The sequence below is a fragment of the Oncorhynchus kisutch genome, linkage group LG19, assembly GCF_002021735.2.
Source record: "Oncorhynchus kisutch isolate 150728-3 linkage group LG19, Okis_V2, whole genome shotgun sequence".
Lineage (NCBI taxonomy): Eukaryota > Metazoa > Chordata > Actinopteri > Salmoniformes > Salmonidae > Oncorhynchus > Oncorhynchus kisutch.
The window spans coordinates 37,856,710-37,872,980 of record NC_034192.2 but is presented as its reverse complement, the minus strand read 5'-3'; the positions used below and the strand labels follow the sequence as shown (position 1 = coordinate 37,872,980).

At 46.0% G+C, this 16,271-nt stretch overlaps 1 protein-coding gene across 8 annotated transcripts in view; it reads right to left on the bottom strand.

Annotated features, from left to right (window-relative positions):
* The window catches only part of LOC109865053 (transcription factor COE3-like), a 101,255-nt gene that overhangs the window by 18,547 nt on the left and 66,437 nt on the right, over positions 1-16,271 (bottom strand). For all 8 annotated transcript variants that reach the window (XM_031797018.1, XM_031797025.1, XM_031797024.1 and 5 more), the window contains exon 11: positions 2,255-2,343. In XM_031797018.1, the coding sequence (XP_031652878.1) occupies positions 2,255-2,343 (89 nt within the window). The remainder of the gene's footprint in view (positions 1-2,254; positions 2,344-16,271) is intronic.

Genomic DNA, 16,271 nt, shown 5'->3' with positions numbered 1-16,271 from the left:
TCCATTTGTTTGTCTGCTCTGTATCAAAACTGGCCTCCCGTATGGCCGTATCTTAGGAAAATAGGCCCTCCACATGTAAGGAACGCATCACCATCCAGGTGTCTATTTAAGAGGATTCATAGGCCGTTAAACTTGCCGTGACCTGGGAATGGGTCATCCACCGCAAAGATCCTGGACCTCGCAAATATGCTGCTGCCTCCCATGCTGAGCAATGAGGGAAGGCTAGAGCTTAAACCACATATCCTCCATAGATCTGGATGGGGAAGTGTCTGCTTGCAGCCAAGGCAGACTGGAAATGAAATTAGAGGCGAACTGATCCAGCCCCAGCCTCCGAGGTCATCAGTGACCAGTTGGCCATGCTTTAGCCCCGGTCTGCTCTGTCTGTCTATCACTGGGGCTAGGGTTCCAGCTCTGGGACCGGCTCGTTGGAGAAGTACGACTGCCAACCTCCGAATCTAATCACTCAAATGGGGTTTCTCAGCTACAAAGGAAAACATCAAAAACCAACAGCCAATGTTTTCCCCTATCATTATTTACATGGAATCCCACTTATTCCCACCCTTCTAGACTTGCTCTGTTGCTTCCTGCTTAAAAAAATTACTTACATTTGACTTCAATTGGTTCCAATAGCAAGTGTTGGTGCCTATTGCCTCAATGTAGCTTGGGGTAGCTTTGCTCTCTGCCTAAGATACTCTACAAATGGTCCTGACCAACCTTTCCATCCTTCAAGAAAAGCAAAGAAGAGAGGATAACAAAGGGATGAAATCTCAGCGTTACTGTTCCAGAGTGACCGTGTGAGTCTTTCCTGACAAGCCACATTGGGTGAGAACAATGAGGTACTTCACGAATAGCAAGCTTTTCCGTGTTAGTCTTGTTGTTATTTCCTTCTGTCTAAAATGTCGAGAAAGCTAGCGGCTGAAGAGAAGACGGAGGAAAATCTATACGCTTATTGAGTTTTCTTTTGAATAAATAAATATATAATGGCTGATAGGGACATTCTCCCTCCGCCACAAATCAGGGCATCAAAGGGGCCAGACAATATATGCTCGCTAATAGTATCAATTTACAAATAAACTGGTTTTTTGGTGACTGGATCTCAGATGTCAGATTTTGATAAATGGTTTCAATTTGGCAGCTGTTTTAGACTGTCAGGCCCCATCTGATCGTATCCCTCTTACAGCAGTTCCCTGCCCAAAACAATCTCACTCATTTAGTGGTGCACCTTTTTAGGGGGAAAATAATCTTTTCATACTAACCAGGCGGCAAACCGCCCAGGGCACCTGACGGCTGCCTATGTTCTTGGCCCTGCCTAATGTGTGTGTGCGTGTGTGCGTGCTTGCGTGCGTCTACACTGAGTTTACAAAACATTAGGAACACCTTCCAAATATTGAGTTGCACCCCCTTTTGCCCTCAGAACAGCATCAATTCATCAGTACTTGGACTTTACAAGGTATCGAAAACATTCCACAAGGATGCTGGCCCATGTTGACTCCAATGCTTCCCACTTTTGTGTCAAGTTGACTGGATGTCCTTTGGGTGGTGGACCGTTCTTGATACACACGGGAAACTGTTGAGAGTGAAAAACCCAGCAGCTCTGCAGTACTTGACATGCTCAAACCGGTGCCCCTGGCACCTACTACCATACCCCATTCAAAATGCACTTAAATATTTTGTCTTGCCTATTCACCCTCTGAATGGCACACATTCACAATCCATGTCTCAATTGTCTCAAGGCTTAAAAATCCTTCTTTAACCTGTCTCCAACCCTTAATCTAGACTTATTGAAGTGGATATAACAGGTTACATCAATAAGGGATCATAGCTTTCACCTGGATTCACCTGGTCAGTCTATGACATGTTTTGTACACTCAGTTTATGTGTCTACACGTATGCATGGAATGAAGATATATTTGTATAAGCAGTGACTTTGCATCTGCATGTTTGTTACTACCTCAAACCTAAAAATAACAAGACCAGAAACACTGTCTCAAACTCTACAACACCAATACAACATCATATAAACACCTGTTTCCAATTGTACAAGTTATCAGAACAATGTGCCCCTTGGCATCGGAGTATGTTCGAAAGGCCAGGTCCATATTGAGTGGAACAAATGAATCCAATCTAACAGATCTGGTTTGCCCTCTATAAACTCAGATATTTGGCAGTCCGAAGTCTATATGGTCTGGGTGGTCTTTGGAGTAACAACAGGGGATGATGTACTCCTTGGTGTCCTCTGAGGCGTATCACTGACCTTAGGTAACCTCTCGGGATCTCCTGGGTGTCTGGGGATGACTTTCTGTAGCCTCTGGAAGCCGTAGTCGATGGTAGGCTCATTCAAGGCTGTAAAGAGAGAGAATTATCATGGTTAGAATATTGCTGAGTGATATCTCTACAAACAAAATGGAGTGGCTCAAACATGCATTGCTCTTCTATAGCTTCCAATAGCACATTTTAATCGTGTTTTTTTTAAATATTTGTACATCTGTTTGCCTATGTAGACCTTCTGAAGGCCTTATGATGACCTTATGAAGGTATTATGTCACATTCTAGAGTAGCATATCTCCCCTGCCTGGCTGTCCTGCCCTGATACAGGAGCTCTACAATGGCCTTGTGTCAGTCCATCTCTTCCCCCACCGGCATGTCTCCCTCTTTATTCTACTGCTGTTTATTAAGCGTGAGACCTTCTACTCAACCTGTCCCAGTCACTCACCCTTTCACAGAGCATTCCTAACTAATTCAATTGCACCGCCCTCACTCTAAGCCCCTCACACACACCCCTTTTTATTTCATTACCCCCCCCCCCCCCCCTGAAAACAACACAATCTCCGTTCCTCTCCGTTTCGATACGAAGGGGAAAAGAGAAACACCCGGAAATGAGTTAGGGAGATAGTTCTCCATAATCAAGCCCATTAATCATAAAAGGCTGTCAAATTTGACTTTGGGGACAATTTGTCAGCCTTCTTGCCCTGTAAGGATGATTGACACACCAAATGCCAGTAAGTAGAATAGCTAGTTTGCACTAATATGCATAACCGGCGCTTTCATGAATAAGAATAAGGTGGCAGCAGCAGCGCAGGGTCTTTTCAAAGGCCCGCTGCCGTTTGTTGCGAGCGGCAAATAGATGTTATTACCATTATAACAATATTTGTTTTCTTTCCTCAGGAATGGGCACCCGCGAGCTGCTAAATCAAATTTGTTGGAGGCCCGTTTCACACCAAGGGAAGGAGAAAAGGGCTTTCAGGCTGGGGCTGGGTGGGGATGTTATCTGAAGGGTGACGGAGCCTATACGTTCACTCTCCACACAGACTGCCATTTTGAATCCCTGCCCCTGGCCCCTGAGAGGCCTGGAATGGATTACTCTCTCATGGACGATTTCTCCCTTGTTGGGATGAAGAGGGGATAGTCTACTTTGAAACCAAACGGATGTCTTTGGATAATAAGGTATTCCTAAGGCCTTGTCAGAGCGTTAAGGCAGAGTATTGGGAAAGGGAATTTCAACACAAACAGGGAAAATTCTAAAAACAGCCATCTACCAAGAGAGTAGGACAAGTGAGAGAACAAGTGAAGGAGAGACAAAGCAAGAGAGAAGGAATGGACACACACAGGAAGAGGGAGGGAGGGAGGGAGGGAGGGAGGGAGGGAGGGAGGGAGGGAGGGAGGGAGGGAGGGAGGGAGGGAGGGAGGGAGGGAGGGAGGGAGGGAGGGAGGGAGGGAGGGAGGGAGGGAGGGAGGGAGGGAGGGAGGGAGGGAGGGAGGGAGGGAGGGAGGGAGGGATAGAGATAGAGAGAGGCAGAAAGAGAATCTCATCTCGCTGGGGAGACTGGAGGGTAGTGGAGCAGACGTCTCTCCCTCTACTGCCCCCCAGAAATTAAGACCATTACTTCCCCTTATTAAAATCCCCTAGCACTTTGACCCCAGCGCCCCATTGGCTGCCTGTAGGCCCCTGTCCTCTCAGCCAATCGATACGGCTGCCTTCTCGCAAAGAGCCTGAGTAATTGGAGAGCGCCGACGCGCTGCGCGAACCCTGACCCCCTACGCATTACACACCCCATATGAAGATAGATTGCCTGATTTAGTGTAAACATATGCTGCAATTCCAGCCATCAGTGCCACTTTCTCCATCGTAATTTGTATTGATTTTTTTTTCCCAGCCATCTTCGTGTCTTTGCGGTGTCTGACGTTTGGATTTTTTCAAAGGGGAAAGATAATGCAGTTCGGTGGGAAGAGGAGGCGAGAATACGAGTGAGGGAGAGAGAGGGAGAAAGAGAGAGAGGGGTCGGCGAGGTATCATTTTTTATTTATTTAACCATCCAATTATTGCCCTCGATTTCTCCCTCTCTCCATGAAAGTGATCAAACAGTCGACTGGGGTCTCACTAAACAGAGCGTTGTTATTAGGTGACCACTCGACTGGGACAAAAGGGAGGGAGAGGGTGAATGGGATTTCCACTAACACACTCAACCAAGGCTGAGAGGAGTGGTGGTGAAACATGATCCCAGATCACACAACAGCACTAGGTACAGTAGATAGCACTAGGTAGATAGCACTATGCAGATAGCACTATGCAGATAGCACTATGCAGATAGCACTATGCAGATAGCACTAGGTAGATAGCACTATGCAGATAGCACTATGCAGATAGCACTAGGCAGATAGCACTAGGCAGATAGCACTAGGTAGATAGCACTATGCAGATAGCACTATGCAGATATCACTATGCAGATAGCACTAGGCAGATAGCACTAGGTAGATAGCACTATGCAGATAGCACTATGCAGATAGCACTATGCAGATAGCACTAGGCAGATAGCACTATGCAGATAGCACTAGGTAAATAGCACTAGGCAGATAGCACTATGCAGATAGCACTATGCAGATAGCACTAGGTAGATAGCACTAGGCAGATAGCACTAGGCAGATAGCACTAGGTAGATAGCACTAGGTAAATAGCACTAGGCAGATAGCACTATGCAGATAGCACTAGGTAAATAGCACTAGGCAGATAGCACTAGGCAGATAGCACTAGGTAGATAGCACTAGGCAGATAGTACTATGCAGATAGCACTAGGTAGATAGCACTAGGCAGATAGCACTAGGCAGATAGCACTAGGCAGATAGCACTAGGCAGATAGCACTAGGCAGATAGCACTAGGTAGATAGCACTAGGCAGATAGCACTAGGTAGATAGCACTAGGCAGATAGCACTAGGCAGATAGCACTAGCAGATAGCACTAGGCAGATAGCACTAGGTAGATAGCACTAGGTAGATAGCACTAGGTAGATAGCACTAGGCAGATAGCACTATGCAGATAGCACTAGGTAAATAGCACTAGTCAGATAGCACTAGGTAGATAGCACTAGGCAGATAGCACTAGGTAGATATCACTAGGTAGATAGCACTAGGTAGATAGCACTAGGTAGATAGCACTAGGCAGATAGCACTAGGTAGATAGCACTAGGCAGATAGCACTAGGTAGATAGCACTAGGTAGATAGCACTAGGCAGATAGCACTAGGTAAATAGCACTAGGCAGATAGCACTAGGTAAATAGCACTAGGCAGATAGCACTAGGTAGATAGCACTAGGCAGATAGCACTAGGTAGATAGCACTAGGCAGATAGCACTAGGTAGATAGCACTAGGCAGATAGCACTAGGTAGATAGCACTAGGTAGATAGCACTAGGCAGATAGCACTAGGTAGATAGCACTAGGTAGATAGCACTAGGTAGATAGCACTAGGCAGATAGCACTAGGTAGATAGCACTAGGCAGATAGCACTAGGTAGATAGCACTAGGCAGATAGCACTAGGTAGATAGCACTAGGCAGATAGCACTAGGCAGATAGCACTAGGTAGATAGCACTAGGTAGATAGCACTAGGTAGATAGCACTAGGTAGATAGCACTAAGCAGATAGTGCTGGTGACAGAAGAACACTATACAAGTCAGACAGAAGTTTTTGGGTTAAGGAGAATAATCTAGTCCAAATTGGAGGCTTTTAAATCAGAAGATGCTACATACATTTTGGGATTTATAAACGAATGACATGTAAGCATTGATTCTTGAAGAATATAACTTAGAAATGCCTCATAAGCTTAGTTCAACTGTCGTACCCCATCAGATCTAAAATATAACCTTGTTTTATGCCAATGTTTGTAAACAAAGTAAATGTAAACAAACACTATATAGCCTCATAACATGGTTAAAATTCTAAATTTGATATAATGGATGGTCAGTCCTTGCATCCATAGCTCTGTCAGAGCGATGTATGTGATACCATTTCACTGATTCTGCTCCCGCCATTACCACAAGCCTGTTCTCTCCGATTAAGCTGCCACCAATCTCCTGTGTTCTGACTTCACTATATGCAAAACGCCCCTTTTGTTTGTTGGGAGTATTGTTGCAAGTTGCAAAGCCTTATTCTGAATACAAACAGTGTAGCTATTCCCTCCGCAAGGCAATAAAACAAGCTAAGCGTCAGTATAGAGACAAAGTAGAGTCGCAATTCAACAGCTCAGATTTGAGACGTATGTGGCAGGGTCTACAGTCAATCACGGATTACAAAAAGAAAACCAGCCCTGTCGCGAACACGGATGTCTTGCTCCCAGACAAACTATGCCAACGTGAGTAAAACATTTAAACATGTTAACCGAGGCAAGGCTGCCAGCCCAGACAGCATTCCTGGTCGCGTCCTCAGAGCATGCGCAGACCAGCTGGCTGGTGTGTTTACGGACATATTCAATCAATCCCTGTCCCAGTCGGATGTTCCCACATGCTTCAGGAGGGCCACCATTGTTCCTGTTTCCAAGAAAGCTAAGGTAACTGAGCTAAACGACTATCACCCCGTAGCACTCCCTTCTGTCATCATGAAGTGCTTTGAGAGACTAGTCAAGGATCATATCACCTCCACCCTACCTGACACCCTAGACCCACTCCAATTTGCTTACCTCCCCAATAGGTCCACAGACGACGCAATTTCAATCACACGGCACTCTGCCCTAACCCATCTGGACAAGAGGAATACCTATGTAAGAATGCTGTTCATCGATTACAGCTCAGCATTTAACACCATAGTACCCTCCAAACTCGTCATTAAGCTCGAGACCCTGAGTCTCGACCCCGCCCTGTGCAACTGGGTCCTGGACTTTCTGACGGGCCGCCCCCAGGTGGTGAGGGTAGGAAACAACACCTCCACCCCGCTGATCCTCAACACTGGGGCCCCACAAGGGTGCGTTCTCAGCCCTATCATATACTCCCTGTTCACCCATGACTGCGTGGTCATGCATGCCTCCAACTCAATCATCAAGTTTGCAGACGACACTACAGTGGTAGGCTTGATTACCAACAACGACGAAATGGCCTACAGGGAGGAGGTGAGGGCCCTTGGAGTGTGGTGTCAGGAAAATAACCTCACACTCAATGTCAACAAAACAAAGGAGATGAAACAGCAGAGGAAACAGCAGAGGGAGCAGCCCCCTTTCCACATCGACGGGACAGTAGTGGAGAAGGTGGAAAGATTTAAGTTCCTCGGCATACACATCACGGACAAGCTGAAATGGTCCACCCACACAGACAGCGTGGTGGAGAAGGCGCAACAGTGCCTCTTCAACCTCAGGAGGCTGAAGAAATTTGGCTTGTCACCAAAAACACTCACAAGCTTTTACAGATGCACAATCGAGAGCATCCTGTCGCTATCTTCCAGAAGGCGAGGTCAGTACAGGTGCATCAAAGCTGGGACAGAGAGAGTGAAAAACAGCTTCTATCTCAAGGCCATCAGACTGTTAAACAGCCATCACTAACATTGAGTGGCTGCTGCCAACATACTGACTCAAATCTCTAGCCACTTTAATAATTACAAATTGGATGTAATAAATGTATCACTAGTCACTTTAAACAATGCCACTTTATATACAGCATTTCAAGGTCCTGGAGTGGCCTAGCCAGTCTCCAGATCTCAACCCCATAGAAAATCTTTGGAGGGAGTTGAAAGTCCGTGTTGCCCAGCAACAGCCCCAAAACATCACTGCTCTAGAGGAGATCTGCATGGAGGAATGGGCCAAAATACCAGCAACAGTGTGTGAAAACCTTGTGAAGACTTACAGAAAAGGTTTGACCTCTGTCATTGCCAACAAAGGGTATATAACAAAGTATTGAGATAAACTTTTGTTATTGACCAAATACTTATTTTCCACCATAATTTGCAAATAAATTCATTAAAAATCCTACAATGTGATTTTCTGGATTTTTTTTTCTATTTTTGTCTGGCATAGTTGAAGTGAACCTATGATGAAAATTACAGGCCTCTCTCATCTTTTTAAGTGGGAGAACTTGCACAATTAGTGTCTGACTAAATACTTTTTTGCCCCACTGTAATGTTTACATACCCTACATTACTCATCTCATATGTATATACTGTACTCTATACCATCTACTGCATCTTGCCTATGCTGTTTAGCCATCTCTCATCTATATATTTATATGTACATATTCTTATTCATTCCTTTACACTTGTGTGTGTATAAGGTCATTGTTGTGAAATTGTTAGATTACTTGTCAGATATTACTGCACGGTTGGAACAAGAAGCACAAGCATTTCGCTACACTTGCATTAACATCCGCTAACCATGTGTATGTGACCAAAACAATTTGATTTGATTTGATTTGTGAAAAGAACTTCCCATTTTATCTTAAAAGTGTAATATATCATCTTTCAATCCATGAGACAAACCACCACACATTGAGCCAGATGTCCTAACCTATTTCTAGAGGTTTAGGAGGAGGATACCTAAAGCTCCCTCAAAATCAATTCCCATGTTGCTCTCTGTCTTATTTCAAACAGCTCTGCTTTCCAAAGGACCCAAACGACTTCAGTTGGCAGGAGCAAGAGGTTCAGTCAGAGTTAAAACAGTGTACCTCTACAAGGTCAAGGTGATCAGAGGGGATGCTTACCTAAATGCTTACCGAACCTAACAAAACATGGTAAAGTAAAACTGGGCCAATATTCTTAAATACCTTCCTTTCCTTTGTTGCTACTGGGGTATTGGATAGGTGTTCAACTACAGAACTTTCACTTATAAAGTCCTTTCAGATTGGTCGTCTAGAATAGGAAGTCAGTTAATATTATTGGAACGTAGCCATTGTCCCACTGCTCTTTTACAATCAGTCTCATGGGTGGTAGGGACTAAGGCTCCCAAGCGTTAAAACGTTTGCATGCTCAAATGGGGCCTTGGCAGAATATATATATAGATTCATTCAGCATATGTTTACATCCTCATTCTCCAACGTGTTTACATCTATTTATGTACTTTTCCTCGCTGCCGCTGCCCTTCCAAACACTTAAGTGGCTTCTGCTTTTCTACTTGGCTTCTAGCTGATTCTGTACATATTTACCAGATATTGCTGATGGATGGAATATGCACTTTGGGAGTCCTTTTTCTTCATCTTGCACAGTCATGTCCCCGATGAGGATCATCCCGAAACCCATAAATCTCCACTATCCTCCTCCACCACACTCAGCTCATAGGCTCTCTGTGAATTTTCCTTCATTGCACTTATCATTTCAAATTCCATATGAAATATACCATCAAGGCCCAAGCCCACGTCCAACGCCCGACTGACAGAACAGGGGATACGGGGGATTTGGAGCGGCTTGCATCCTAGAGCAGCATGGGCTTCATCTTTATTCATGTTATGAATGACGCAGGTCATCGCTGTGTCTACAGGTGTGTGTATCAGATCATTTCCTCCCTTCCTTCTGGGGGAAGAAATTGTCAGACGCACAACAGTGTGAGCAGAAGGACTCATCTGACTCTGCTATGTGTAGCCTGCTGGGGGTTGTGTAGCCTGATGGGGGTTGTGTAGCTTGCTGGGGGTTCGGTAGCTTGCTGGGGGTTGTGGAGCCTGCTGGGGTTGTGTAGGCTGCTGGGGGTTGTGTAGCCTGCTGGGGGTTGTGTAGCCTGCTGGGGGTTGTGGAGCCTGCAGGGTGTTGTGTAGCCTGCAGGGTGTTGTGTAGCCTGCTGGGGGTTGTGTAGCCTGCTGGGGGTTGTGTAGCCTGCTGGGTGTTGTGTAGACTGCTGGGGGTTGTGGAGCCTGCTGGGGGTTGTGGAGCCTGCTGGGGGTTGTGGAGCCTGCTGGGGGTTGTGGAGCCTGCTGGGCGTTGTGTAGTCTGCTGGGGGTTGTGGAGCCTGCTGGGGGTTGTGGAGCCTGCTGGGGGTTGTGGAGCCTGCTGGGGGTTGTGGAGCCTGCTGGGGGTTGTGGAGCCTGCTGGGGGTTGTGTAGTCTGCTGGGGGTTGTGGAGCCTGCTAGGTGTTGTGTAGTCTGCTGGGGGTTGTGTAGTCTGCTGGGGGTTGTGGAGCCTGCTGAGGGTTGTGGAGCACCGACCTGTTGACAAGCATCTAAGGCCCACTGCTACACACATGCACTATGCTATTGATTTACCCCTTTCATCCCTCTCTCTCGCTCTCTTTTATTTGTCCCCATTCAAAATAAGATGAAATTGTGACACACATGCATACAAACATGCAATGCAAAACATCCAGTCTGACTTGCTATACAGTATTTTTTGTCAGCGTAAACAGTTGATATCCCCAAACATTTATCCATCAGCATCTACACTGCACTGTACATACTGTACAACAAACTCAATACATAGACCTACAGTACACACCATTCCCCCCCAACACACACACACACACGCACACACACGCACACACACATACACACACCCATCACAGTGAAAGCATAGAAAATAAATTCAAAGCAAAAGGCTTGATCAATCACCCAGGCCCGCCACTCCAACACTCCGACCCCCCCCACCTTGCGATCGATGCTCATAGAAATTTCATGAACTTTAAACTGTGATTGACAGACAGACAGACGGGCCCCAGACAGACATGGCATACTGGCCTCTTTAAAGTGGTGAGCCACCAGGGAAGATGAAGGGGCCTCGTCCCGCCTGTTCCCTCACCAAACATACACTTTTAATTAAGACTAAAACACTTTGGCGTTATGGCAACATTTAGCCAGACTGATGTACTCTCTATGGCTCCTATGACCTCTACTTGCCCCTGTCTGACACCACTCCAGACCACTAAGCCCTGTCTGACACCACACTAGACCACTAACGTCTCTGCCACCATTCTAGACCTCTAACCTCTGCCTGACACCACACTAGACCACTGACCCCTATCTGACACCACTCTAGACCACTAACCCCTGTCTGACATCACACTAAACCACTATCCCCTGTCTGACACCACACTAAACCACTAACCCCTGTCTGACACCACACTAGACCACTAACCCCTGTCTGACACCACACTAGACTGATAAAACCCTGTCTGACACCACACTAGACCACTAAGCCCTTGTCTGACACCACACTAGACCACTAAGCCCTGTCTGTCACCACACTAGACCACTAAGCGCTGGCTGACACCACACTAGACCACTAAGCCCTTGTCTGACACCACACTAGACCACTAAGCCCTGTCTGTCACCACACTAGACCACTAAGCGCTGGCTGACACCACACTAGACCACTAAGCTCTGTCTGACACCACACTAGACAACTAACCCCTGTCTGACACCATACTAGACCACTAAGCCCTGTCTGACACCACACTAGACCACTAAGCCCTGTCTGACACCATACTAGACCACTAAGCCCTGTCTGACACCACACTAGACCACTAAGCCCTGTCTGACACCACACTCGCGCAATAAGCCCTGTCTGACAGCACACTAGACCACTAACCCCTGTCTGACACCATACTAGACCACTAAGCCCTGTCTGACACCACACTAGACCACTAACCCCTGTCTGACACCATACTAGACCACTAAGCCCTGTCTGACACCACACTAGACCACTAAGCGCTGTCTGACACCACACTAGACCACTAAGCCCTGTCTGACACCACACTAGACCACTAAGCCCTGTCTGACACCACACTAGACCACTAAGCCCTGTCTGACACCACACTAGACCACTAAGCCCTGTCTGACACCACACTAAACCACTAAGCCCTGTCTGACACCACACTAGACCACTAAGCCCTGTCTGACACCACACTAGACCACTAAGCCCTGTCTGACACCACACTAGACCACTAAGCCCTGTCTGACACCACACTAGACCACTAACCCCTGTCTGACACCATACTAGACCACTAAGCCCTGTCTGACACCACACTAGACCACTAAGCGCTGTCTGACACCACACTAGACCACTAAGCCCTGTCTGACACCACACTAGACCACTAAGCCCTGTCTGACACCACACTAGACCACTAAGCCCTGTCTGACACCACACTAGACCACTAAGCCCTGTCTGACACCACACTAGACCATGCAGTTTTGAAGAGGAAAAAAAGAGGATTAACCACACCTGACTTTCAGAGGAATATTCTATCAATGGAGTAGGCCTATTGGTTTACCGCATTCTAAGGTATGAACGTACTCATATGCCTCTGCAAATCATACATAGATGTCAATGAGGACATTTACGAGGATGTAACTCATAAGTCAATGAGTACTTATCACATCCATTTAATGCTACAAGTGATCAAACAACAACTTATTGTAGTTCTTTGAAGTTACTGGCGTAAGATTCCTTTTTTATTAGAAAGAACAGTGTTCTCCACTGAGGGAATTTCTCTATCTTCCACAGAGACATGCCACATTTCATATATTAAAGACACAGATCTGCTCTTTTCTAAGGAGGGGACTTGTGGAACAAATGTCAGATAATTTGCGTTTCTGTGGGGACATTTTAGGCTGTGACTCAAAAATAATAACTTCTCAGGTGTGTGTGGGGGGGCGTATTTCTTTGAGGCACACACTTTGCCAGCCTTGTCACTCCAGTCTAATCAAGGCACCAAGGAGGTAATTATTCACTAGCTGATTAACATATCTCACCGCTGAAGCGGATGCACACTCTAATCACAAGGGTTGCGTCATTCTCGGATCTCACAGGAGACAAGTGAGGCAACAGAAGGGAGTGGGTGTGTTTCTGTCACCTCCACTTCTCTCCATGCTCTAGAGGACAACAATCTATGTGATGTTCCTCTGCGTCTATGTGAAGAAACTACATGTTTGATCCGACTGTCGTTCAGTGCAATACTGTAGGTATAGGGTGGGGGGTATGTATGCTCAATCATGTGGAAATCTACAGTACAACAAAATTAGGAAAACAATTGACACATGGTTAAAAATGTGTCTTGCTATACAGTACATGCAAGTTGATACCACACATGCTTATGCATAATTACCTCCATGTGTTGCAGTGAGAGTAATTAAACAATAAAAGTGCAGTAGTCAATTAGTCAGCTTACAGTACTTCAAAAGAAATTGTCAACAGAGAAGGGAAAAGCCAACACACCACGGTGAGGAAGTAAAATATTTTACAGAGGTTCAAAATCGACACTACGGCGAAGCTGAGGTATTACTCACTCCTTTGTTACATGTTCACAAGACCTTCAGCATTCCATATGGAATATTTTGATAATGTGTTCCATGTGTTCAGCCTGTGTGAGAGAGAAAGAGAGACACAGACACAGACAGACAGACATAGAGACAGATCGACAGCGACAGAGAGAGATAGAGATACTGTAGAGAGAGAGAGAGAGAGAGAGAGAGAGAGAGAGAGAGAGAGAGAGAGAGAGAGAGGGGTAGGTAGGTAGGTAGGTAGGTAGGTAGGTAGGTAGGTAGGTAGGTAGTTAGGTAAGGTACCATTGTTTTCCCCTCACAGTGATAGGAACACTGCCCAACGCCAAGGCAATATGCCCTGTGAAAAAACCTCTTAATGGTTTAGTGGTGTTTTAAAGAGCTTGAGAGGTAGTGGGCACCAGGTCTCCTTTACGCCACACAACAATCAGGTCCCAACACCAGCTCCTGCTCGCCGTCTCTGCCATTGGCTGCCATCTTTTTCTGAATAACCTCATCCAAACCAGCACCGAAACAATTGCCAAACGTCAGATTAACCCAAATAAAAGTCTATGTAGCTTGAACTGGCTTCTCCCCCCACTTCAGTCTAACACCCAACCTCTGATATGCTCATAAAGAGAGTTAAACTCAGCAAAAAAAGAAATGTCCCTCTTTCAGGATCCTGTTTTTCAAAGATAATTCGTAAACATACAAATAACTTCACAGATCTTCATTGTAAAGGGTTTAAACACTGTTTCCCATGCTTGTTCAACGAACCATAAACAATTAATTAACATGCACCTGTGGAATGGTCGTTAAGACACTAACAGTTTACAGACGGTAGACAATTAAGGTCACAGTTATGAAAACTTAGGACACTAAAGAGCTTTTCCACTGACTCTGAAAAACACCAAAAGAAAGATGTCTAGGGTCCCTGCTCATCTGCGTGAACGTGCCTTAGGCATGATGCAAGGAGGCAATATGGCCAGGGCAATAAATTGCAATGTCCGTACTGTGAGACGCCTAAGACAGCGCTACAGGGAGACAGGACGGACAGCTGATCGTCCTCGCAGTGGTAGACCACGTGTAACAACACCTGCACAGGATCGGTACATCCGAACATCACAGGTACAGGATGGCAACAACAACTGCCTGAATTACACCAGGAATGCACAATCCCTCCATCAGTGCTCAGACTGTCCGCAATAGGCTGAGAGAGGCTGGACTGAGGGCTTGTAGGCCTGTTGTAAGGCAGGTCCTCACCAGACATCACCGGCAACAACGTCGCCTATGGGCCCAAACCCACCGTCGCTGGACCAGACAGGACTGTCAAAAAGGTTTTGTCTCACCAGGGGTGATGGTCGGATTCGCATTTATCGTCGATGGAATGAGCGTTACACCAAGGCCTGTACACTGGAGCGGGATCGATTTGGAGGTGGAGGGTCCGTCATGGTCTGGGGCGGTGTGTCACAGCATCATCGGACTGAGCTTGTTGTCATTACAGGTAATCTCAACGCTATGCGTTACAGGGAAGACATCCTCCTGCCTCATGTGGTACCCTTCCTGCAGGCTTATCCTGACATGACCCTCCAGCGTGACAATGCCACCAGCCATACTGCTCGTTCTGTGCGTGATTTCCTGCAAGACAGGAATGTCAGTGTTCTGCCATGGCCAGCGAAAAGCCCGGATCTCAATCCCATTGAGCACATCTGGGAGATGTTGGATTGGAGGGTGAGGGCTATGACCATTCCCCCCAGAAATATCTGGGAACTTGCAGGTGCCTTGGTGGAAGAGTGGGGTAACATCTCACAAGAACTGGCAAATCTGGTGCAGTCCATGAGGAGGAGACTTAATGCAGCTGGTGGCCACACCAGATACTGACTGTTACTTTTGATTTTGACCCCCCCTTTGTTCAAGGACACATTATTCCATTTCTGTTAGTCACATGTCTGTGGAACTTGTTCAGTTTATGTCTCAGTTGTTGAATCTTGTTATGTTCATACAAATATTTACAAATGTTAAGTTGCTGAAAATAAACGCAGTTGACAGTTAGAGCTTTTTGAGTTTATAATGTTTTTGCTCTCATTTTTAAACTCCCCATTCCTTTGTGTTATTCTTCTTTTATTCTGCTAAGTGTGAACCATATGAACATGAACCATATGATCGCCCTCTCACTCTCTCGCTTTCTCTCTCTCTCTCTCTCTCTCTCTCTCTCTCTCTCTCTCTCTCTCTCGCTCTCTCTCTCGCTCTCTCTCTCTCTCTCTCTCTCTATCATTATCTCTCACTGTCTCCCTCTCTCTCTATTTCCCTCTTTCTCTCCCACTCTCTCTGAACGACTTTCATCACCACACAATAGGGTCACACCTCCTCTCCCTCTAGACGGATGTGTTTTGTTGTTTGAGGGATTTGGACAAGCTAAGGCTTGCCTCAACAAGTCCCAGAGGCTGCGGCCCCTAGGCTAGTGAAATAGTAGTCAAAACACTGACTCAAACCATGCATCACTCCATGAAATGGACCCGACACAGCGCATGCGCGGGTTGTACACTACACTGCCATCCATGAATGATGATAGTCACTTCCTGTTAATATTATTTTAATCAGTTATAGTAGAGAAACACTATTACAGAAGTACAATTTCCATGGTGGTAGTAGTGGTAGTAGCTAGGAAGGTAGTAGTAGTAGTAGTAGTAGTAATAGTTTTTGTGGGTATCTGATCTTTACTTTACTATTTATATGTTTGACTACTTTTACTTTTACTTCACAACATTCCTTAAGAAAATATTGTCCTTTTTACTCCATACATTTTCCTTGACACCCAAACGTACTAGTTACATTTTCAATGCTT